General features: G+C 36.6%; 1 protein-coding gene across 7 annotated transcripts in view; it reads left to right on the top strand.

Annotated features, from left to right (window-relative positions):
- Positions 1 to 26,732, top strand: part of USH2A (usherin) — a 370,614-nt gene that overhangs the window by 271,546 nt on the left and 72,336 nt on the right. For all 7 annotated transcript variants that reach the window (XM_015283893.4, XM_419417.8, XM_040697423.2 and 4 more), the window contains exons 48-55: positions 2,453 to 2,645; positions 10,771 to 10,939; positions 13,550 to 13,771; positions 18,881 to 19,104; positions 21,808 to 22,018; positions 22,409 to 22,606; positions 23,169 to 23,323; positions 25,065 to 25,263. In XM_015283893.4, the coding sequence (XP_015139379.2) occupies positions 2,453 to 2,645; positions 10,771 to 10,939; positions 13,550 to 13,771; positions 18,881 to 19,104; positions 21,808 to 22,018; positions 22,409 to 22,606; positions 23,169 to 23,323; positions 25,065 to 25,263 (1,571 nt within the window). The remainder of the gene's footprint in view (positions 1 to 2,452; positions 2,646 to 10,770; positions 10,940 to 13,549; positions 13,772 to 18,880; positions 19,105 to 21,807; positions 22,019 to 22,408; positions 22,607 to 23,168; positions 23,324 to 25,064; positions 25,264 to 26,732) is intronic.

Genomic DNA, 26,732 nt, shown 5'->3' on the forward strand with positions numbered 1-26,732 from the left:
CATTCACCTCTGCACTCCCATGAAAACCTTGATGATTTTTTTTTAACTGCACCATAGATCGTTCTTGCTGTGATGCTTTCAAAACCACCTCAATTTATCATGGGTGGTGAACATCAGGAGAAGTAGATGTGACTGAAAGGGGTTTACCTGTCTGTGAGCACATTCCTTTGTGGCTTTGTTGAAAGGTCATATTGGGCTTTTCCCTTTCAGTAGCACTATGCAATGAACTCCCATGTCAGGATTTACTACAGCAGCTGTAGTTTTATATGATACCAAGATGTGCCCGCACCAAATGCGCATCTGTGAATTGAATAAAGTGGTTGCTTGTTAAATGAAGAAATATATGTTGAGCTCTGCAGAAAAGGCAAAATATTAAAATCATTATATGAATTCTTGGGCCTGGTTTGAAATTTTTTTAGAGACTTGAAAACTGCAAAAACTGACACAGTGCTTCTACAAGATACTCTCAAAGGTCTGAATGAACCTGCAGATAGCAGATAATTCAAGGATATAACTGGAAGTGCACGCTTTGCTCCTGTGATCTGCGCTGCACAAAGACCAGCAGAGAGCTACAGTGGTATTTATAAAGGTTGAAGCACTTCCCTTCTTTACCCTTTTTTTATTTTTTTTCTGAGGTTTTTACAACATATTTTCTTGCTTTCATGTTTTTAAGTTAAATATTATAACATTTAAATGTAAATATTTCAGCATGTGTGCACACATGCAAGTGTGCATTCACATCCCTGTGTTAGACTCATAGAATCATCTGAGTTGGAAGGGCTCCTTAAAGTCCATCTAGTCCATGTCCCCTGCACTGAACAGGGACACTTAGGGCAGATCAAGTTGCTCGGAGCCCCCCCAGCCTGACCTTGAGGGTCTCCAGGGATGTAGCATCCACCACTTCTATGGGCAACCTGTGCCAGTGCCTCACCACCCTGACTGTAAAAAACTTCTTCCTTATATCCAATCTAAATCTCCTCTGTTAATGAACACAAACCAGCCACGTGTGGAATACAGAATTAAATCTGTGGTTCAGATGAAAATCCTGGAGTGAAAATGGTGCCTCTGCAAGCCACCTATGAAGTAATTCTTTGTCACATTCTCAAAGGCTTGTTGCAATGTGTATTCTTCTGTTTATATCTTATGAAAGTGAAGTAATAGTTCAGTTCTTTTTATTCTGTTAAGATGTTAACGTTTATCTCAGCAGCTGCTGTTTCATGGTAATATTTTCACTTCAAATTAATGCTAATTTATCTTGTTACTGGCATTCAGACAGTGTCTGTGTAATTGGGACATGGAGATTAAAAAGAGATATTCGGAGCCTAAGTATATATTGTACAGTGTTATAAATCCACCTATTGATCTACATGTAGCATTGGAATCTTCTCCTCTCTAGCCAAAGAAAAAAGACATAGCAAATGAAATTCCTGCTTTATGCAATGTTCCAGATTATGCCAGAAATTATTTTTTTCATTTGAAATAACCATGTAAAATGTGTACCTTATAAAAGACAGAGAAAGTTTGTGTTTTAAACATCCTCTTTGAGACATATATTGCAATATTCAATGAGATTTTGGAGCTAGCACCTGCACATTTTCAGTGATGATAAGCTTAACATGATTCTTTCCTAAGATACTTTCCCTAAATTGATGATGGCCTGATATCAAACTTGAAATCAAGAACAGGATTTTTACAGTCTTCTGTGGGCAGCTGCAGACCTACTTTTCTTCTCATAGTCAGAATTCTTGAGTTTTACTTGTTATAAATACTTGCTTTTTTTACTTTTAATTGTGTTGATAAAAATATTTAAGCACAGAACAGAACTGCTGTTTAGTGATGTTGTGATGAATTCTTACTTTCTTCTGTGTGTTAAAGCTTCAGAGCAACACTAGTTTTTTGCCTTTTTTTTTTAAGTAGTGAAAGGGCAAATTGAGTGCAGATCTCTTCTTAATGGTGACTGAACAGCTGCACTGGTTATAGCTCATAGCCTAGGGGTGGTCTTCAGTTTCCCAGATGCCCATCCCACCAGGGATGGAATGGTCAGTCCAGCCTTGACAACAGTTCATGTACACAGCTGTTGGTGTTAGAGCACCAAGGAAGCATGATGAATCCTTTCCTTTACCAGTGAACTCAAATGGTTGGAATGCTAGGAAGGGTTTATTATACATATGTTTTCAGAAGCACAAAAGGAATGTCTTTTAAATAACCATTTTTAAAGGCCTTGGTTGCATGAGCAGTTAATTTTCCCTGTGTTTTGACAAGTATTGATGCTTTTGCACCTCTTGGATGTTAAAGGAGTTGTGAAATGCACCATCCAGATTAATATTTTGGACATTTGAAATATTTCACTCTACGTGAAATAGTATAAATTGGAACTTCTACATGCTAAGTGTCTGCAGAAACATAAATACTTGAAATAATTTAACATATGCTAATTTTCTGCTTTTCACAGATCTCTTCAAATCAACTGGGTTTCACCCAGACAACCAAATGGCATTATCCTAGGATATGAAGTCTTACGTAAAGCATTTAAGAGGTGTACTCCAGCAGCAAGGAGCAGCAGAAATACTAGAATGTGCATTCCTCTTGAATGTAAGAAGCATGAAAATGTCTGTGGAGAAGTGTGTTATCATCCAGAGATGAAGGTACATGTATACTTTTAAGTTAGTGATATAAGGAAGAATTATACTTATAGAAATAAGCCTATAAGCCAAACCTCCTTAGCTATCAGAGGAAGAGGAGTGGAGGATTCTGTTTCTTCTAACGTGTTAAAAATGAGACTCTGATACATGTCTAGAAGTGTGTTTAAAATCATATGTGGATGTTTGAGCTTAGTATGGGGACAGCTGTGTAAATGTTTCTGGCAGAATTATGTCAGACAGCTGAGGACAAGTGATTCTGTTGTCCGTGATTCCTGGCTTTATTTTTCTTTTCAGAAGACATGAACAGGTTAACATTTCTGAAAGTCTTAGGTTGATGCTGCAGTTTGAAGCAACAGTATAATTTTGAGGCAAATCCACTGCTTGTTTTCATTTACTGCTCGTTAGTTTAATGTCACAGTGGCTTTAATATATAGGAGATAAACTCTTTGCAGAGAAAATCAAGCCAGATTGTGTGCTTCAGAAATATTTCAAATGTAACCCACCGCTGGATGGAGACATTATGTTTCCAACCAGTCCTGTGGACCACCTCACTTCACAAGCATGCATCCAAAGTTTCTTCCCTTCAGAAAGTTTTGATTAATGTGTATAATGCAGGCACTCATCCCAAGGAGTGAGATATTCTATCTAATACTAAGTAAGTCTTACAAACCATCTGAGGAATCTCACTAGTAAACTACTGGATATACTGCTTCCATCCCACTATGCTAAATTACACAGTAGGCGTATGCATATACAAGACTTTGTATTTCTGCATCTTGCTTGGAACAATCAGTTTTCAAAGAATCATAGAATCATTAAGGTTAGAAAAGACCTCTAAGATCACCAAGTCTAACCATCAACCCATCCCCACCATGCCCATTAACCATGTCCCTCATTGCCACATCTCCATGGTTCCTGAACACCTCCAGGGACGGTGATTCCACCACTTCCCTGGGCAGCCTGTGCCACTGCCTTGCCACTTTTCTGAGAAGTTTTTCTCAGCTTCACCACAGACCACATGCTACAAATTGCTAAAGGAGATCCTTTGTCAGCTCAAGTATTCAGGTATTGTGGGGCACATGATGGTATTTTGTACAATTCTTTTATCACATTGGACCACATAAAGGCCATAGGGAAGTTTCTAGGTGCATGCAGAATTTCAAAAACACCAGTAGAAGTATATTCTCTGTATGTGAGGAATCATTTCTCAAACCCTGCATGACAAATAGTGGTCATTAAAATCGTTTCTTTTGTTGTTCCCCCCCACCCCCCCAAATCTTCCTTGGCTGAATGACTAGATTCTCCTATTCAGAAAATCTATTTAGATTCAGCTACAAGTGGGTGGTTATTACATGACAATGATGAGCAACCCCGAATGAGATCCATTGTGATTTGTCAGATGTATTTTTAAATTATGGCTATTTGCAGGTTAATCTTCATATTAGTTCCTGTTTAGGACTAGGATCAATAGCATAGCAGAAGTCTGTAATGGTTTTTATTGACAAATGAGGGAGAAATCTCTTAGTTTGAAAGTAAGATTTAATGTAATGAAATAGTGTCCCTATTTGTCAAAAGCATCATCACATGCTCTGTGACTAAGGCAAACAATATGTATTCACAAGATTCCCTGTCAGACAAGACAGTAATTAAGGAAGTGAGTTATCTGAGGGATTCAAATCAAAATATAAATTATCCCAGCCAACACAGCCTTAGCTTTTGCATTCCCTTGAAAGCAGTACTATACTAAGTATATGTATTTCTTAAACCTTGCAAGTAAATTATAGGAAGTTTTTTGTTCTAAATGGTGAATTTACTTATTTCATGTTTTTAGCTTAGTAGACATTTTAGTAGATCTTTTAGCATGTGTATGAGTAAAATTTATATTAGATTAATTTTAAGTCATCTTCTGCATTTTTACTTTTTCAATAATTTTGTAAATTTACGATAACTTTGAGTCTTCAAGAGTATCAATTTATTATTATAGGTTCCGAACTTTCAATTTTTTTCTAATGATAGTACATTGTTTACTATGATGGTTTCTGTATAACTGAACACATCACTAACTTTAACTGTGCCATGATGTAATGCAGTATTGCTATACTTAAACAATTGTAAGGAAGTACAAAGAGACATTTATTTGTTCTTTGCATCCAGCAGTCAGAGGTGGGAGTCGTTTATGAATGGGTGCTAATTGGTTAGGTAGAAAACACATCATAAGTGACTGGTAGATCCTGAGGAAACTGAAGCACTCACACAAAATGACACGGCAGTAATCTTTGTGAGTGAAGGTTGAAACTCCCCACCTGATGCTTTGTCTAGTTTGCTCTGTGTACCATCAGTGATCTAAAATGTCTGTAACAGAAGTTTCTACAGAGAAATGTCCTTTTTTTCCTTACACTAGTCTGGGATAGGGGTAGCATTACAACTTATGTAGCAGCTCTCACACTTTTACTGGATTCACTGTCATACTATACCAGTTATAATGCTGAAGTATTTATGACATTATGTGTTGTCTTTAGATTCAACAGTGTAGTGGACTGCAGTGTAGAAAAGCAATGCTGACCAGTGTGCACTTGTTTGGAAAAGAAAGCCTCTTACCACAATGCCAGATGCTATTTGCCATCCATTAATGATACAGCGAAGTGTGAAGGATGGCACTTAAAGTGATGTTCGGGTTCGGAACAAGAAAGGGCCATTTTTGTTTGACAAAGAAAGAAAAAATAATAATTCTGATATATAGAGATCTCAGTCCCCAGCTCTTTTGAAAATAAAACAAAACTCTTAAGGTGATGAGTTGCACGTTCAAGTTTCCTTTCAGGTGTGCAAAAAACTTTGTAGGTAAAATGAAGCCATCTCAACATAGTCTATTGAAAGTTAAGAATCAAACATATTAAAAGCTTATCAGAGTGGGAAATATTTAAGAATACAATACTGTATTTCTCTAGATAAGAGGGTGCTGTACTAGTATTTCTTTATTTTGCTCTTATTTGTGTACTAAGGAAACCAAACCTCTGCATTTTCCTGCTGATCAAAAGTGGCAGCATCTTTCTAATCCACTTGCAAAGATGCCATTCCCTCACTAGGGATGATAACACTGCTCCAAGTCTGGAAGATGCTTGTCTTCCCTTAGAAGCTGCCAACAAGTTAGACTACCTTTAACTGTTATGGTGCATTTTGTGATTGGAAAATGTCCTCACACAAATGACTGAATTTGGAGCTATCAAATTCCTAACTTCTTCTCTCCTATTGACTGAAGAACTCTGTCGTGTTGGAGGTTGATTAGGACAGAATAAATTCTCTTGCATGAGTACTACTCTATGAGGCATAATAACTACTAAAAACAAAACAAAAAGCAATAAAGTTTATTTTTATTTGTTTTACCTGTTGTTCATTTTCTTTACATATGCAAACATCTTTCCACATAAATATCCTTAGACATGTCTTGGATTATTTTTTTCCTGATTTTTCCTTATGGATTTGTCACATCTGCTAGCTATTGTAATACACTGCAGAAAAGGAGTGATTTGTTATCATTTCTTGTCTAATTAAAAGATCTCAAAAATACAATCCCCAATACACTACCCTTACAAATCCAAGTTTTTCAGTAAGGGGGACACAAGAGTGTGTTCTCACCATGCGGCAAAGTAAGATGCAGAAACTCTTCAGCTAACATTGGCTGAATTAGGTCCAGCTAAGGAGCATGGTGGCATCAGAAAGGCAACACTAATTAGCTGGACAAAGGGTTGCACTAGCATGTGTGTGCTCCAGTTAGGATCCAAGCTAGTATCTCTGCTCAGCATCGTGCTGTGTAAATACACCATCTTGCTCAGAGCTATCTTGGGAATCCCTGAAAGAGCAAACGAACCTTTACACTAAAAGAGACATCTCAACATGCACATTCCTGATAGTAAGCCTAATAAAGATGAGAAAACATTCCTATTATCCCCCAAAAAGCTTTGCTGAAATCTATACCTCTTGTTTCTAGTTGGTTATCTGTTGTTCTGCTTCAGTGTTACAGACTTTGTTCCATAATTTCCATAGTCATTGGATCAGGGGTGTGAACATCAACAATTAAAAGGGTCCTGACAGAAGGTGTTAATATAGCTTCAGTACTTTTTGTTGTCAGTAGCAAGAAGCTATATAAATCTACAGTTACTGAACTAATCAAATGTAACTAGGAAGAACAGGCTTACCCCTTCACTCACCGTATTAACATGTGCCACTTGTTAAAAATTTTTCTCTATAAGTACAGGAGGAGCAAAATAGTGGCTTGATAGCTAGCTTGACAAACATGATTTCCAGGAGAGAGAATGAACACATCTAAACACTGATGAAGGATATTGTGTCAATATTTATGTAAAACTGACTGTTAATGCTAGCAATTTTTTGAAGACTTTTCATTTTCTTTCAGGCTTAGAGAACCTTTGAAAAGAGAATGCTTCATATACAGTTTGTTTTGTAACACACCTGAAAGTCAGGAAATGAAATTCATTTTAGTAAGATAATATTTAGTGATTTGTAACAGAATAGCAGTAATTTCTGTTCAAGGATTTTTTATCTAAGGCTGTACCAATTACTGAAAAAGAACAGTAGTTTCAGAAACAGATGAATATGTATACTTAGAAAAAAAAGTGTTTATATAGATTCTGGGATAATTTAAGTAAAAAAAGAATGAGCTTTGCTAATTTAAAATATTCTCTCACATGAGAACATGATGGGTCAATCATTTCTCTGGTGTTTGCTCCACAGACAGAAATTTTTAATGAACTCTAGTAGCTAATAGGAATTCCTTAGAGTGTTTTGTGAATTGCTATTTCACAAAGTGGCTTTGGCAGCAAGTGTTTGACAAGAAGGATAAACATGGCTGCCTAGCACATCTGTTTATTTGAGTAAATCAGTCCTAGCTTAACTGGCATGTGTCCATAAGGCTAGATAACATCCTTCAGCAAAGTCTTCAGCAAGCAGAGGGATCGAGGATGACAGAATTTTTATAAAACCTAGTTGCATAGGTAAATTTGGAGTATTTTTACAAATTCTTAAGAATAAATTAAAAAAAAAAAAGTGCAGTCGTGCCTTGATATCTGTTTACTCTGCAGTAGAGTCTCAGTTAATCAGGCTTTTTTCAGGTATCATAATAACCCTTTCTTATGCCAAGCTATGCCTAGTCCCAGTGCTCCTGGGTCACAGTCCCTCCACGTGCTTGGATGGGAGGATATCTATAGGATTGGTTTATGAGTAACTCAGTCTACCAGTACTTTTAAGGACTCCCATGATAGCTCAGGACGAGCATCTTATTTCATTTCCACAGGTAACAGAGATCTTCTAGTTAGCAAGATACATCAAGCATTCAACGCCGTTTATGAAAGAGATCTCAGACTTGCCTAAAATGTTGATGTCACTGTTTCTGATTGCCACCAGGGTTCTGATTCAAAGTACAGTTACACCATCCAGTGGGGACTGTCATTTTGAGATCTAAGAGGATGAGATAATGATAACCTTTTGCCTCTATAGCTTTCAATCCATCTGCTTTTCTTCTTTGCCTATGACATAATTTTAGCATTACTTGAATGCATTTTATTTTATAGATTGATAATGCGGAATCCTTGGGCTGAATATCAATGCAAATAGAAACTATCTTTACAGAACTGCCAAAAAAAGTGTCATTTAACAATTTACAGCTGACTGCAGAGGATGTTATGGAGCTACATAATAATATCACCAATTGGTAATGCCAGAGGAGAGTCTGAATTTGTTTTAGAGCTGACCAGACCCCTTTTTAGAAGCTGACTGTGGGGTACTGAGAAATACTGTAGATCTTAAATCATTTTTAACAAGAATAAGTGTCTACTGGAACAAAGAAAAGAAAGAGAGAAGAGACACCAATAAAAACAGAAATAATGTTCAAGTTAGAGTTCTTTGGAGCTAGCACTTAAGTGGCCTTTCCAGTGTGAAATATGCAGAGCAGCTGTTTCTACTGAGTATTCATAAGACTAGAACTGTCTCATGGAAAGTGGAATGGCTGCTCAAGCATTTGAGCCAAGGTAATGCCAAGAATGTGCAAGTCTCTTCGTGTGTAAAGGCAGAAAGACTGCAAGTGAAATTTGAAGGGTTCCCATCACTGAAAAATCGAAACGGGTGACAAATGAAATCCGTGAAGAGGCAGAGAAATTAGACTGAATAGGTCACAGAGGGAGGCACAATCCCAGAGGGCATGCAAGTCAGGACAAGGAATATGTAAGAAACATGTATTTGGCCTCCTTTTGCACAGGCAGGTACAGCGTTTACTGTCTCTGATGTCTTGAGTAGAGGAGTGTCCTTTCAGGTATCAATAGCTGTTGCTAAATGTATCTGTTCTAGGGGCAGTGTCATGATGGTACTGGATTTGATATTTTTAAAAACTCAGCATGGTGTGTGTGCCAGACTTAGAAAATGAAATCCAAAAGATACAGAGCAGAGAAGAGGTGTAAAGCTGAGTTTTATTTGACAACCTAACTAATGATCTGGAAGAACAGCGGGTTAATTAAATCACTAGATTGGATTACATTATCAGTGACATGTTGAACAGGAAAAAAATAAAATAAAATAAAATAGGACCTGAAGAGAGAGGCTCAAAATTCCTGAGGCGAAAATGAAAAAGTTCAGCTACAATGGTAGTTTAAAACACAGATGTTGAATTGGAAAGTGTGCTGAAAAAGCACAGAATGATGCATCAGTTCATCATCATGAACTGATGAAAAAGCACAGAATGATGCATCAGTACATATAAGGCTGTAAAACATCGAAATATAATGAGGAACACCTTCTGCCCTGCCCATTTTAATTCTATTTGCTGTCTTGTAAGTTGTGACTTCAGAACCTAACCTAATATTCTAAAGGGAGACTGTGTAAAGGCCATTCAAAATTTGAAAACACAGAAAACAAATTATCCACATAGAAGCCAGAAAAAAAAATGTTTATGTATTCAAGAATGTAATGGTCATTTTTTCTTCTGTCTATATTTATTCTGATATTATGAATGTAATATAAATTATATTTCATGTGTCTCGTAGTATATAGGTTTATTTCATTTTATTTTTGGCAGCTAATTGAAGTGGCTAGGAAAAGATTCTTCTAGAGGGGTGCTTTCCTGCCTTGCTGCAAAAATGACTTGACTTAGAACATGGTTACCATTAAAGGTGGAAGTGCTCCACGTGAAAAGAAAAGGAAAGGAGCAACTCTGCTCCAACATCTGTGCCATGCTGCCAGTCTCAGTCTAATTGTAAGAAGCATCCTTCTGGCTAATGCAGGTCGCACTGACTGTAGGCTCTGAGGTTACATTCTTTACAGTTGTTCTACTGCCTGCTCTATATGATTTTCTGTGTACATTGTGTCACTCCATTTACACAGGAATAAGTGTGGAAGTAATTATTTGGTTGTTCAAGCGCATAATTTTCTTGACAGCACCTAGCAAAAAGTCCTCAGTTAAAAGACCTTTTCAAAATTTATTTCTATGTAAATGTAATTTTGATAGAAAAAAACATCAAAAACAACCAACCAACCCAACAGTAAAACAACAACTTAATATTCTTATGGAAACGCTACTCTCTTTAGATCACTTTGACTGAAGAACTGTAGTCATAAGTGAGTGAACATATGTTACAAGAAGATCCCACATATTTTAAAGTGGAAACAGAAGTGAGAGATCATATTGGGAAACTGTTTTCTTTAGTTGTAAGGGTTTCAGATATATCTCCTCATAAATGACTAAATAATAGGGAAGGAAAGGAAAGGGCAGGGTGGTGGTGTCTTATATCTATGTACTGCAATCTACTCCACATTGAGAGACTCAAACAGCCTGCAAGGCATATGGAGATGATTCATGTTAATGGACTATTTTATTAAGGTGCAGTATGGTTGAAGGCCACAAAATAGCAGCATTCTGTCAGATATACAGTAGTTTATTGAAGTCTGATAATGCTGGAGGGCACAGGATTTTAGCCAAGTTACATTTTATTTGACTGCAGTCAGATTAGTGTCTGTACTTGGATGTTTTGTATGCATTTTTCATATACATTCTTTTGTCAGAGAACACGTTATGTTCTGTTTAACAGATATTGCCTTACTGATTTTTATTTTAAACTACTTTTAGGTGTGTTGTAATGGGATTCTGCACGACAATAAACCTGGCTTCCAATGCTGCGAAGACAAGTACATTCCATTTATTCTTAATTCACCAGGGGTTTGCTGTGGTGGTCAGATACATGCTGTGCAACCGAAACATCAGTGCTGTGGTGGTTATTACACTAGGATATTAGTAGGTAAGAGACAACTCCTTTCAAGTGCTTGAAAGAAACAAAACAGCAAAGTTGATGTATCTGTTAAACCAAGGAGAATGAAAACATAGCAATAAATGTGGGATTTATCATGATTTCTAGTGTCTTCTAGGCTTGTGTTCAGTGGGATAAGCAAAGAAAATTGCACTTTGTCTTCTAAATACAGTACACTTTATACAATAAAGGCTTAATTGATAAAACCTGATTATTGGGTCATTTCCCAGAGAACTAATTTACACCAAACTATATTTAATTGCAGTAAGTGCCGAATAATGGGGAAGGCAGTTCTGCCTAATGGGAACACCATCAGGCAATTTAGTGGTGCAGTTTAGTTCTCTACTTGACTTGACCCCTTGTGACTTTCCCGGCCATCACTCTTAGCATTTAGGGTTGATACTACATGTTATGTATTCTACAGTATTTTCTGCCATTTATTTCTACCTTGTTACATATTAAACTACATGGGTTATTTTTGATGGAAATCATTTCCTTTCTTAAGGCGGATTGCACTGTCTGAATCTAGGAATTTTTGAAGAACTTGCCAAAACCATGCTCCTGTGCTGTAGTCCAAAGTTCGGTTTTCCTGGTGGTTGGTGGATTTTTGACATGGAGAGGGAAAGGGAAAGAAAAGAGGGAGGAAAGTCCTTTTTGGAGCATTGTTCAGAGCACATATCTCTTTGTAGGCAGTTGTCAGATCAGGAGCTAAAATGCTTCCATTACTCATGAGCTGGCACGCATTCCCTGGGCGCAGAAATGCTTGAATTTTTGCCAGCACATTCAGCACATCCCAAGTTCTGATCTCTTGAAAAGTAATTCATATATCACAATATTAGAATGTCTTTCATTATGTCATCAGAAAAAGTGCTATCATATGGAAGAAACAGAGAAGAGTATTTTGCTGGCCTCATTAATTTCAGTGTACTAAAATGGAAAGATTATACTGTGACCCTTGTCCCCAGCCAGTGGTCTATGCTAACTAGCTTAATGTTGTTTAGATCAAGAAAAAAAAGTACAATGAAACAAAATGTCTTATATCTGAAAGTAGTTTTTCAGTCAGCAGCAAAAAGCATGAAATCTCAACATGATTTTAAACATTTTTTTTCCTGACTATACTTGCTGCTTTCTCTTTTTGCATACTCTAAAGGGCAGCAACATGAACAATGTTGGTCACTTTTTTCATTTTTCTTTTTTATTTTTATAAATATGCTAATAACCTGAAGCTAAATGTTAATGTGGGTCATTCTTTGATAAGAATAACAATTAACTGGTAAGACTGCGTAGTACTTTTCAGAGCAAGAACATTCTCAAGCCTAGCTTGGAATGGATCCCATTTTGAGAGGTTAATGAGAAGATTACTGATCCTTTGTGTCTTATGTCTAACAGTTCTTTAAAAAAAAAAAACAAAACAGTTTCATTTCCAATAGATGATAGATGTAAGCTGCATTCTGTGTTTTAATACTTTCTCTGTATGGCAACTAAATTAGATTCCAAGGGATACAGGAAAATATGATGAAGTATATAAACAGATTATATCTATTATACTCTAAAAATTTGTTCTCATCCTTTTGGTTTTGTTTTGTTTTATTATTGACTTTATTTGATAAAGTAATTTATATGGAAACTCTCTAAGCATACAGATTTCCCAGATGTTGTTTGGCCAGCTTGATAGCTCTAGATGTACTGAAGCACACTGAGTTGAAGGCATGGAGATTAAAAATTAGAAAGGATGGAATCTCTTCAGAAGCAGAAGAACAGCTCTGATGTGTTTTCCCTATTTCTTCCAAGTGTTGTATCAGTGATGTCTGAGCCACAGGAAATATTGCAACACAGAAAAAAAAAAACAACTTAACTTTTAGAGCACTGGTTCAGATCAAGTGTGGGTACTAGTAAATGGCAATAGTTTCCATTCACAGTCAGTTCTGTATACTTTATATCATAAACTAGAAGTGTCTTGTCCCATCATGGTGTCACTCTCATTGGCAGTCATATCTCACGTCCTTGTCAAGCAACAGCTGATGTTTTTGTTCAAGTAGCAGCCAACCCCACTGAATGTGATGATTAGTTTCTAAAGTTACTTTAAGTTCTTTGGCAGATGAAGTCTTTACTGACACAAAAAGCTCTTTAACTATTTTAGTCCTTCAAACAACTTCAGAATGAATTTGGAGGAGATGGGGATTTTTTTTTTTTTTTTTTTTTCTGTGAAGAAGTAGACTGACTGTCTCATTGATCAAAGGAAGAATGAGCTTCCTTTACCGTACAGCTACCTCTACCTAGAGGTTTTCACCTGTATAATTACATTTTTATAAATTGTTTTTGTTGTTCCTTTCGCTTTGTAATGCTTGCATTCTGATATCTCACAGTTTTGGCCCTGAGTTCATGAATTTCTGTTTCTTTAATTATTTTTACAAATAAATACATGCTTGTACATCATTCTAAAGTACCAAATGATTCCATGCTTTCTTGTGAACTGTCTTGTACACTAAGCTACTGGTGTGTGAATCCAGACTAAATCTTGTTGCAATCAGTTGAGATCCTCTAAGGGATTTCAAGAACTGTACATGCATAAAATCTTCAACTGTGTTCTTAAATTGACAGGTGAAGTATGCTGCCCCAATGAGGAGCAAAACAGAGTTTCAGTTGGAATTGGTGACTCTTGCTGCCATGGAATGCCTTATTCTACATCAGGGAACCAAATCTGCTGTGGTGGATCACTCCACGACAGTTTTAGCCAGCAGTGCTGTGGTGGAGAAGTCGTAAGCACAGACTTGGTCTGTTGTGGTGATGAGGAAAAGGGGACTGCATACGAAGCTCACACAGGTAAGTGAGAATTTTCAAGAAAGAGTTTTCATCTTTCTAAACCTCTTGTGGCATCCGCTGTTCAGTAGTGGGAAGCTCAAAGAGTTAAGGTGTGTATGCCAGTTTTATTAAGATGCTGTTGCACTTTACTCACCTGTTCTGATAGATGGCAAAATGGTTAGCATTTCATAACTCATCTTCTTTACCTTTGTCCCACAGTTGTGCTGTCTGGAGATAGAAAATTCAAAGGCAATGCATGATCTTTCATTATTCCAGTCAGAAAGTAGGATCAGTCTTCTTTTAGTCAGTAGAGCTGAGGTTATACTTCTCCACCTCATGCTGCCACATATCCCAGTGAATGGATTTTCTATTCATGCTGCAGATGTGGGGTTAGTCTACTAGGAACTAAAGGCGACAAATGCTATCTGGTTGGAGGCCCATGTCCCTCAGTTATACATCTACACCGAGGTAAACCCATCATAGTTTAACAAAACTCACTTGCTATAGCTAATCATTTGTTCATCTGGTATATCCCATGCATTTCTTGCATATTGAGAGAAGCTATTACACCATCTAGATTTGAAATATGAACATTACTTCCTCATAAAGACTAGCTGGTGGCAGAGACTAGAAGCATTATTACACATCTCATTCATGTATTTTCGTGTGTCTTTTCTTTCTGCTATATACCATCAACCTTAGACTTTCTCTGCCTGACAAAAGATTTCAAAACCAATCACAGTCCTGAAGGGGAACTCAATTTCAAAACATGGAAATAATAAAAGCTTAGTATCAGTTCTGCTTGGTGTATTAAGATTAGTGATGGAAGTGCTATTGTTTGTGCCAGTTTGAGCCTCTTGCTGTACAGCTGATGATCCTAGCATATAACTAAGATCCAGATCAGAAGACTGAACTCTTTTTCCCCCCAAATGAGCTCACTCTTCCATTTACTTTTGTGTTCCCTCGATTCTTAGCCGCTGTGATTTTCAAAGCATTCCCATTCTGTGGTGATTGTCAGGAAGGACTGAACTAAGAGCCTTGGCAATGCTTTCTCCCCTCCAGCGGCATATTGTGGACTGAATGCAGTGAGCCTCACTGCTTCTATGGTGCTCTCCCTACTTTGATCCCTAATTGTGCCCAATCCACAGCATCCACACAGGGCTCACAACATCAGCTTAGAGCAAGGGCCTCTTGCTTAGCAGTGCATTGTGTGGCTGCCACAAGACGGGGCTGGCTCATAAAACATCTCTTTATGTACTTTATTACTTAAACTCTTTTATTTGCCTGCAGGAGCCCTTTAACAAAATCACATTGAATTGACTTTCTCACACCAAATCAAATCTCCCTGGTCCCAGTTCAGTTGTCTTTGTCAATATGTATTTTATAAATGGAGTGAATTAACAGATGCTGTTGGAACAGAACTGCTGGGGTAGCGTTTATGTTTTTACTGCTCTCTCTGGGCAGATGAGTTGTGTAGGAGTGTAATACAGGTATCTTGGGATGAAAGTTATGTTCTTCATTTCAGTATATATGTATTCTTAAGAATTTTTTTTCTTTAAATATATATATTTTAAAAATCTTTACACTCCTCTTTTTAAAATGTGTTTAGCCTATAGCACTCTATCATTTACACCATTTTTCTTGAGAATGGATCATGATGACATTTTTTTGGCCATTAAAAAGGAAAACAGTAGCTTTTTCATTGTTCATGGATTTTCTGTGAGGACTTTATGCTATGAGCCAGCATATAGCTGAACACAAATACATTTTTGAAAGATGAATTAGTACCATAGTTGAAAAGAGATCATATTATTTCACATTAAGCATAGAATAGATTGTGGTTTCTTATCATATCATATACATCATGCTCAATAGGTTTTTGCTTAATTTCTCAGACTAATTCAGCCTTGCTAAATACATCATGAAAATGCAAAAGCACAAAATCTACATGTTCCCTATCCCTCTTATTTATAATGATCCTAATGGAAAAAAAAAAAATGCTCTCACACAAAAATATAATTTACTTATCGTTGGCAAACGGATAAGTAGAATTTTGTAAGGATACGGTAATTGGAAAGCTGATCCCATTGTCTAAAAGGGGAAGAGGTAACAAGGATGGCTTTATGTAAAAGCTGACAAGCTTCCCAAGCTCTTTCTCATAGCTTGCAATAGATGCTGTGGTTAAAAATATATGAACAAATTAATACCTTCTTTTTTTTTTTTTTTTTTTTTGCAATTTTTAATTCCTTCAAAAAATCGTATGAGAAAAAACACAGTTAATACAAGTGCAAATCTTGTGTGCAGTCCTACTGTTGCTTAATCACTTCTGCTGAAAGCAGCGTCTTTCTGCAGAACATAGGCCCATGTTTGCACTGAATGTAGGTTTAAGGGCTTGAATGGTGGAAGTTTTTTGTTTCCCATTGTATGCCTCTCTTGGAGAGTTTGTCATGCAACAAGAGATGTTTCTTCCATCTCAAATCAATCCTTTTTCTTTTTTTTTTTTTTTCTAATTTCTATTTACTTGCATCTTATTTTATGCCCCTTGTTGGCCTTTTTAGTGGGGGGATCATAGAGACATCTACTGGCAAAGGCTGGCAGTGATGCCATTGTATGCACAAATCCTGAGCCAAGCTGCTACTAAGTGATTATCCAAAGTTGTCAATTTCTGTCTATAAAGGATAATGGAAGCTAAAATCACTCTTGGATTTTCTCTCTCTCTCTATTTTTTTTTTTTAATAAAAAAGAAAAAAGCTAGTGAAATGCCCCTATATTGACATCCCAGACTCATGAAAGATGATGCTTTGTACTGTAGTGGTGTCTGATCTGTCGTAGTTGCATTACCCACATGTAAGCCAAGGATTTTTGGAATAGTTTGCAATGTACACTGGCTCTGTATTTTGTTGATCCTCTACTCTGGCTCCAAAGGCTAAGCCTTCTAATACTCATTTTTCCCTTTTGAAAGCATTGGTTTTGCGGATTTACTAAATTAGTAATTCATCACTCAGCTATGTTTGTGAATTTTTTCAGTTGCTAGGGATGAACATGAAATAATTGTTGACAGAAATCACTGTTAGCAAGAAGAGTCTTTTCCAGCCCATGGATTTTCTTTTTGCTGTAATGCATTATGTTCCTGTGAAACAAAAATATATGAAGCACGACACATGCGTTCCAGCTGATTTACAAACAAATATTTTGTGTTTTGGTATTTTTCTGATTTCAGCCAAGGGTTTATATGAATTTCTGGACCCTTAAACAATTGAATAAAGTGATTTTTAGAAGGCAAATCAATCCATCAATAAACATGGCCTTATTTTGTTTTTCTAGGGGCATATTTAAAATTGTACATTTGAGGTGTCAAGGCTCAGGAGTCAAGTGCTACATGTGATAAATTAAGCAAAGGTCAGGGGCTATGCAATGCAGTTTCAGAAGATTGTCTACCTCCGCCTTTGCAGCTCATTCATGCTGAAGTGATGCACTATGGGAATTACTACCAAACTCTGCTCTGCAACATCTGCTCTCCCTAAGTGAGTTAGTGCACGTCAGACATCTTTATGTCAGAATATTGCAGTGATGGATGCAGTCTTCAGAAAATGCTGCATAAAAATCTGGTGTGCCGTTCTGGCCATTAAGTGAAATTACTATTTAAATTAATGGCGCTGTCACAGTTTATCTGTGCAAAGAATGAACGCTGATTAGGGTATTAAGTAATTAGCAATTTATCACACTGGAACAAGGCTGATAATAATTAAAGAAGTAATGGTTTACCAAAGAAACTAGAAAGGGAGTCACTTCTTGTTATGTGAGTGAAATCTTGGCTGAAAAATTTAATTCAGTCAAACAAAGATGAGGTTCACACTGAAGGAATACAGCCTTGTTTGTTTCAATAGAAAAACAGTTCATTATCAAAATTTTAGTTTGCCTGTCAGAAGTCCCTCGGGGCTATCTGAGTTGCTTATTAGTATTGAATTGAGTCTTTTTCTGCATTAATTCTCTACTTAAAGTTGTTAGAATCCTAGGACAATTTGGGAAAAAAGGGCGTGAACAGTAGGAAGTATCTACCTCTCGGAATGCTGGTGATTACAGTTTGATTCTGTGAATAAACCGGTCCTGTAAATAGGTGAAGCATGCAAGTAACCACCATTTTGAGTCATTGCTCTGAATCTTTTAGATGGATCGTACATTTAAAGAGTAATTTTCATTATCTATGACTTCCTAAGAGAGATTTGCTGCAGTAAATGGCAGAGAGTAAAGTGACTACTTCTGTACATGTATTAAATGTCCATGTACTCCAGAAATTGCATCAAATACAAATTACTTTGTAAGCATAATAGTATATTGCAGCTCTGGGGTAGGTTATTTTGTGTCTAAGGGATGTTTGTGTTAAAATTTGCCCCTTTCGTTAAATGATATGGGATTCAAATGTGGAATTTCACAGTTGCAAAACCATATTTATGAATATATGGAAAATTACACTGATTATGATGAGCTTTTCATTTTCAAATAGAATTACTAAAAATAGAGGAAAACCACTTGAATTAATTTTTTGAAGTTTTCAATTACACAATAGAATGAAAATTATGTTCAGAAACAAACTTCTTCAAGTAAAATTATGAGATGGCTGAAACTTCCCTGTGGGTATTTTACCCATTTGGTTTCGCATACATTGTATGTACCCTTACCTTAGATCACAAAATATGATGTGAAGCATTCGGGAATGCTGGGATGCACTGTTTGGGATGCCGCCCATATCAGAGAGAATGAATGAAACCTGACTGGAAGGTAGAGAATCTTACAGGAAGTTTTCATCAACAGTGTGTCCTTGACCTGCAGTGCACACCTTGGTATGGCATTTCATAGCAAAGGTTGTTACAAAAGTTGAAGAATGGTGCAAGTTATCTTTAGATGATCCCCGTTTATTCCTTTAATTCTTGTTTTCAAGTAGATCTAGAAGTTAGAACTCTTGCTGCAGTCACCTCACATTCCAAACTTAATCTCACTTGAGCTAAATCGACATTATTCCCACTACTTGAAGATTTTATGCCAAGCTAGATTACAGCCTCAGCTTTTTCCTTTCTTAACTCTTTTAAAACTTATATATATATACGTATATTTTTTGTTTGTTGGTTTCAGGGATGTTCTGCTGCGGGCAGGAATATGTGAATGTGTCAGATACCATATGCTGTTCAGGTTCCAGTGGTGAGTCCCTAGCACATGTTAGGAAGAATGACCAAGTGCCAGTAAAATGCTGTGAGACTGAACTTATTCCAAAGAGTGAAGAATGCTGTAATGGAGTTGGATATAATCCTTTGAAATATGTTTGCTCTGACAAGATTTCAGCTGGAATGATGATGAAGGTAATTGATAGAAAATCTCTCGGTAGCTCTGATTTGATGATGGAAAGAGAAATACACTGTTCATAACTATTTTTATAAAATAGGAATATAAAAACTCTTGTGTGCATTATTCATTTTCACATTACATCCATATTAATACCGAATGAGTTCACCATGATTGATGTTATTGCAATGAATTCTAAAGGAATTAATAATGATTAGCTGCCTCTGTGAAGTGTTGCCCAGCACCTCAGATTAGCACAGTGGCTAAAAGCTGGCATACTAACAAGATTGGCATGATAGCCAGTTCCCTTTCTGTGGCCACTGTTCCTGGTGATGTCCCTTGAGTGGAAATTGAAATTGAAGTGGCCAGTTCTGAATCATAAAAAAGCTATTACATTTCAGTTTGGACAGGCAGTATGTCATAGATTACCCTAACCTCAAATTATATATATAAATAAAAGTAAAGCAATTGATATTTTCTTGATGAGCTTAACTTTGGTCATATAGAAAACCAACAGCAGTTTTGCCATCAATTTCAGCAGTGTTAGTATAGGTCTTTGTGTAAATTCTAGCAGTGATGAGGATATTTTTGATGTCTTTGACACCTAGTGAATTACACAGTTGTTTTGTTTTTTGTTTTTTGTTTTTTTTTTTTGCCTAATTTTACTGTAAGAGTACACTAAGCAACATAAAAGCTAATTCTGCTTTTTTTAAGAGTGGCCAGTGACATAGGTGCCAGCATGAAACAATCTGACCAAATTTCAGCTGCAGCTCCCATTGAATTCAATAGAAATGTTATACGTAAGGTGTAAAAATACTGCCAGTTGTTATTTAAATGTTTCTTTAAGAAACAAATGTTTCAAAGGATGGGAACTCTGTTTAAAAATATGTATAAATTTATGTTTAGTATGGGTTTATATATAGAGAGTAACAAAGAAAGTAGGTGAGAGAAAGAGGGAAGGATTTTGTGATTCAGATTTTTTGAGATACTATAGTGTGGAAATCAGATATTGTGTGTATAACTAAAATAAGAAGAAAAAGAAAAACAGAATAAATACAGTCATGTACAGGTGTTCATGTATTGTTTCCATTCATCTGCTAACATAATACACAGACATTTCTTCCATCTTCTCCTTTACATGTCATTTCATTTTCAGATTGAATAATTTTTTCCCAGACAAAATCTGAAGTGTTGTGATGAGTCAGCTACCATTCCTCAATGCATTGTATTTGCTTATGCAAGGCAAAAATGGCTGGGAATAGGTTAATGAATTCTAGTATATAATATACTAGATACATGGTTTTGATATAATGTATTAACAAAGGAGTCACTTAGAATCATAGAATCACCAAGGTTGGAAAAGACCTCTAAGATAATCCAGTCCAACCATCCACCTATCACCTGTATTTCCCACTAGACCACGTCCCCTCAGTACATCTAAACATTTCCTGAACACCTCCAGGGACAGTGACTCCATCACCTCCCTGGGCAGCCCGTTCCAGCACCTGACCACTTTCTCAGAGAAGGAGTATTTCCTAACATCCAACCTGATTGTCCCCTCGTGCAACTTGAAGCCATTCCCTCTATTCCTATTACTAGTTACATGGCAGAAGAGGCCAACCCTCACCTCACCCTCACACCTTCCCTTCAGGTAGCTGTAGAGAGAATTCATATTTCACTTAGATGCAGTAGAAAGGAGATAGCACTTCTGGCTTTCTGATATGCACAGATTTACTAATATTAAAATGACTGATATTCTGAGATGTGTCCTGGAGCTACAGTGTGTTTTGTCTGTGAATCCAATCCATCTATATCATACATCTTATATTGATATCTATAAAAATGTAATTTTTGTAAAAGTGTCAAGTTATGGAAATTAGATTAACTGAACTTCATAATCAGCTAACAAACTAATATTTATAACTGAACGAAGGAAGCATTATATTCAGTTATTTTTTGTTTCCTCTTTCAAAGTTTGTAGCCTAATGTGCACAGATATTTTAGCTAATATCTCAATACCTGTCTTCCTGCAACAAAATGTTATGAGAATTTTTGCTCTCTAGCTTATGGTTTGGTGAAAATATCCTTTTATGAATTTCATTGTAAACTTGCAGACGTGCAGTACATATTTCTATTTCTGTGAGTTGTTCTTTATGAGTTAAATCTTACATCTGCTTTAGTGCCTGTAGAGGTACCCTTATTACAGATCTGCTCTTTAGGACTGACATGTTAGAGGGCACAAGTTCTCTAGCCCATGGATAGGGTCCTCAGCTCTTGAAAGCTGCCAAGAAATTGCACAGAACCCCATTGTGTACTTGGAAAGCTGGGAGAAAAGCCAGGAATTTGCTACTGATTTGCCACAGGATATTGACCTTTGCAGTAGAATAATGTTCAACTTATCAGGTAAAATCACACCCTCATTTTGTTATAGACTTTCAAAAAAAACAAAACAAAACAAAACAAAAAGCAGTCATTTAGGGCTCCAGTAAAATCAAAATTTGTAATTTTTTTTTTTTTTGCAAAGAACCTACCAAAAATATTCTGATTTTCTTCTAGAAAGGATTATAGAAGCATAATGACCAATAATTGGACAGAGGCTGAAAGGGTCTCTGTGTGGTTGCCTAATTTGGATGTTGTGTAAAGACAGAGAAATACCAATGAAATAATTTAAGGAAAGGAAGATGGTCTAAATTTGTTAAAATTGTATGTGTATTCCTTAGGTAAAAGAAGAATGCAAGGCTAATACCCTTTGTCCTTTACCTATGGAGAAAACAGCACACTGTGGAAAGTGTGACTTTGATCCTAGAGAGAATATCTGTGCATGGATAAAAAGTTCACAGAGTACTACAGGAGAGGAGATAAAGGAAAATGTGTGTCCAGTTGAAGAGGAGACTGTCTATACGGGAAGCCCAAACCAGTATTCATTCACAGGTAAGGAAAAGTGGCATATGGAATTGGTGATTTTCTAGCGTATTTAATTCACCAGGGATAAAAAGATGTCCTGAATGCTGTCAGGTATTCTAATTGACTGTGAAGCAATTGTAGTGAAGTAGCATTCTTTAAGAACTAGTCAGTGAATCAAGACAGTATCTTAAGGGGATTGAAATGAGTAATAAGAAGTTCAATGAATACATGAAGCTCCTTTCACAACTATTGCTAGAAGCGTATCTATACCAGACAACAGCCTTACATCAAGGAACAACTTCTATATCTGCTTAAAGTGTGTAAGTAGTTTCACAGACACAGAAAAAAATGAAGCAAATGTTACTTTGTATGTTGATTAATGGTTGAGATGATCCAAATGCAATTTTCTTTTCCTAGATCTGAACCTAGAACCTTTTGTCACATATGAGTACAGGGTGGCAGCTTGGAATAGCCATGGAAGAGGCTTCAGTGAAATTAGCAGAGCTGTCACTAAGCAAGATGTGCCACAAGGTGTAAGTCCACCAAAATGGGCCAAAGTGGATAATCGAGAAGACATGATACTTCTAAACTGGGAAGAACCACTCCAACCAAATGGTACTGTCATACATTCAGAAAAAAAGGAATATGTTCTATCATCACACTGACAGTGTTCTAAAATCATAAAATATTCTTTAATTAACCACTGCCACTGAAATATACTTAACTTTATAAGAAGAATTTGCTCTAAGTTGAGATTATTTTCATCACCAGTAAAAGTAGATTCTAACTTTTAAAAGAAGAAAATTTAAAAATGCCCAGAAACCTCTTTTGAGAACAATTGTAATAATAATAAGGAAATAGAATCATGTTATAAAATAGGGGGAGAGGTGGCTTGATACTCATATTTCTTTCAGGAAAACTTGGTTACGTTTTTTAAACGGTGTGAAATCTTGGACTAGCTCTTTTAATAAACACTGAGATCTACTGAGATGTTGATGTAAATGTTGAGTAGAGTAACTGGTAATTGACACTAACCATTTAAGTGGAATGATTGCCAGTTAGAGTGGCTGCTTGGAGATTTCATTTAATCTTTTCTGTTTGCAGAGGAGGTTATTAGAGAATACCATCATGCAGTATTTCTCAGCTAACAAAAGGGAAAACTTTCTTTCTGTGATAGGTCTTATTATTCACTATATTGTTCTCCGAAATGGAATTGAGCGTTTCAGAGGAACCGAAATGAGCTTCAGAGACACAAGTGGCATCCAGCCGTACCACGAATATTCCTACCAGCTGAGAGCTTGCACTGTTGCTGGTTGTGCAGACAGCAGCAAGGTTAGTGAATTCATCTTCATGGAACTAGTGCCAGACTTATATCAGCAGTGTGGTAACATAAAAATGCTTTTGGAAAGGCGTAATCTGAAGACATGATGATTATTGAGTAAGTGAAAAACATTAATAATTCTTATTTGGATTCAGCCACTGGCAGGTGATTATTTGGAACCCTAAGGCTGATACAAGCAAGCAGAAGAAGAAAGCAGTAGCTCACTCTTGGCAACACTTGAAACTGCACTGTACAAACTGATGTTTGTTAAAGACAAAGCTGCACATAGTAGAGTAAGGAATATTAAAATGCACACTGTCTACGCCTTGAAGTTAAATTTTCACTTCTCCCTAAGATGTTGATAGTTTCCTCTTCCTTCATATTTCTTGGTTTATCTGCTTTAGCTAGTATCTCAGCTTCTTCAGCAGCCTTAATCTGAGGATGCTTCTACTACATTACCCCTCAACAGCTTTCCATGTCTACCTCTACTTCAGGCTTTACACTTGCGTTGTGCACAGCCTGCCTCTGCTTCTGTTATAAGCAGACAGAATCACTTTCCTACCCTTGTCAATGTTTCATTTTTTCTCTTGTCACTTAGAACCACAGATGCCTTTCACCAGCATCACTATTTAAACAGCTATAGTTTCTCTTCTGCAAAGTATCTGCCTTACTCAACACTTGGGCAACTGCTTATATGACCATTTTTCAAAATAATAAGCTTGCCTTTGTGAAAATGAATTTCTAGGAGTGCAAGCATAAGATCTGTAGAAGTGGCAAATAAGGACTGTGCTTTGTAATTCCAATATTTGTGGGACTGAAAAGGTGGGACTTTTTCTGATGTTCAGATGTTTTTCTCATTGTTCAGTTCTCAGCCGAAATTATGAGTAAAGGAAGCACTGACAGAGGGATGGAGACAGAACAGTCCTCTACCTACACATACAGCTGTGGTCTGGAAGCCATAGAGACATAGTTGCTACAACCAATAGCCTAAACTGATAAATTATCCTTAGTCCAGTTGTCTGTAATTAAGGAGTTTACTGCTGCTAACACTGAAGTCTTTAAGTAGAGACTGATTCAATCAAATGCACTAAGACAAGATATGATAGAGGGCACGTTTTATATTTACAGCATTATATAAATACTTTATAGTGGTAATAACAGAAAAAGAAAAGCGGTTCTCAGAGAGAGAAAGGTCTGACTCACTTATTAAACCAGTGTGATTTGAATATGCCTCTGTGGGAGATGGTAGAGATATTTGTGTTCTTACGAAGAACTAACAAGTGCTAAGTTATTCTTTCAGAATCTTAGGTTTCCTTACAAAACTGTGGAGTTGCAAATAACTTTGATAGAGTTCAGATTGTACGGGATATTTTGAGGCTCAGCCCCATGTTTACTGGTGCTTAAAATAAATGAAATCAGGCAGTTAAAATGCAGAGACACTGACGAACCATATGGAAGAGAGTTATCAAGAGTTTTCAAGCAATACAGTTTTTGTTGTTTTACCCTGTGCTATACACTGCAGCTAAAATGTGGTGAACCTGTTGTGATGAACTGTAGACATAGACTTATGTAATATATTCAAGGTCAGATTTCATTGTAAAAAAAAAAAGGAGGAAAAAACTAACTAATTCTCTAGGCTCTTGGTAATGATATGCCAGGCCAAACAACATTTTAAAACGAAAGTGACATTCTCATTGATCATGGTATCTAGTGTACTATTACATTAAATTGTTCTTTAATTCATGTCTTCAGGTAGTTGCAGTCACTGTCCAAGGAGTCCCAGAGAGTGTTCAGCCACCAGACGTCAGTGCTCTGAACTCAACAGCATTGCGTTTAAGCTGGATTGCACCCAAGAAACCAAATGGTATCATCAGAGAGTACCAGGTCAGTCAAGTGGGAAAAGGACTTATATACTCTGACACTGGAAGCAGAATGCACCACACGGTATCAGGTAAGGAGGCAGATCTCTCTGAGAAGATAATGTCCTGTCCTTAAGACATAAGGAAATAATAATAATAATAATAAAACTGCTACCTGTCAGTAACTTTTAAATCCAACATTTTTTGCTCAGTTTAGAAATGCTTTAAATGACTTTACATACCTTAAACTTATTTTCCTCAAGCATTTCAATTCTGTCACTATTCGTTAAAATATGAATAGATATAATTTCAAAATTATAAAATAAATCTATCCAGCTCAATTCTTGACACGAGCTTTGTGGTGAGCTTGAGCTCTCAGATATTCTTCGTAGACTTGACATCCCTTCACACAGATACAACTCCATTTTACTATCATTAATGTGCACTGATATGGTTGAAGTCATGGTGCCTCTGTGAACATGTAGCACTGTAGGAGCAAGTAGTACCTTATGCCTGAGGTAATAAAGAGGAAAGAAAGACTGAAAGGGAAAGAGTCGAGATTCTTGTTTATAAACTTATGTATTGCTTATAGCCATTTTCTAAATGTTCAGTAAAGTTTGACTTATGTGCATGTATCTGAAAAAACCTTTATTCAGGAGATTTGGGGTTGATTTTATCTTTTCTCACTTGTTGAACTCAGCTTGCTTGTTGAATTCTTATATTTATGGCTTTTAAAAATTTATAATTACATTATTTTTTCTTTTTTTCATACCTGTTGGTAAACACAGATTTATGTGTTACAAATAATGTTAATAGCCGCCCAAGAAACAGAAGCTGATTTAGAGCATATCAAGACCATACAGCATAACTCCCCTCTCATCTCCCCTCTCAATTGCTCACAGTCATTCTGATTCAGGCTGGATCCCTTAATGTTTTCAATCAGATCTTCTTTTCTGTGTCCAATGAAGTACTGAAGTACTGAAGACTGAAGTATTCTTTGACTGTACTATGCCCAAGTATAAAATTCATCAATGGTTTATCAAACCTGTTGCCAGATCCACTGCTTCTGGACAGGGAGTTTTAACCTAGAGTATTCAAGTTTATGGTATATGATTCAGAATTGCCGTTGTAAGTTTGTGATATAAAGAACACCCACCAAGATGTAATGATTTGTCAGTAAGCCAACTGAAAAACACTTTTGTGATCCCACTTCCTTCCCAAAAAGTGATTAAATCTCCACAACTGAAATTTGTAATGCAAATAATATAGCTTTTCTTGCCTATTGCAAGGGAGAAGAAATCCTTGAGAAACAAGGGTCGTTTTTCCTTTTGTGTGCCTGTTCCATTAAACAATTATCCAGTGCTGCCATGTTCAGCCAGCAGCAAAGCAAGTGATCGTTCCTTGTTATAATCAAATGTTGTGCTGTTTTCTGTGGGAGTTCTTTGGATAATAATGTGGAATTCATGGCTCTGATTCTGCACTGTGAGTAACTATTGTGAATAAGCTAGAGAATCCATTTCTTTTCCATAGATGATCTCAAATGTTTGAGCTAACTGTTGTC

The sequence above is a fragment of the Gallus gallus genome, chromosome 3 (genome assembly GCF_016699485.2).
Source record: "Gallus gallus isolate bGalGal1 chromosome 3, bGalGal1.mat.broiler.GRCg7b, whole genome shotgun sequence".
Lineage (NCBI taxonomy): Eukaryota > Metazoa > Chordata > Aves > Galliformes > Phasianidae > Gallus > Gallus gallus.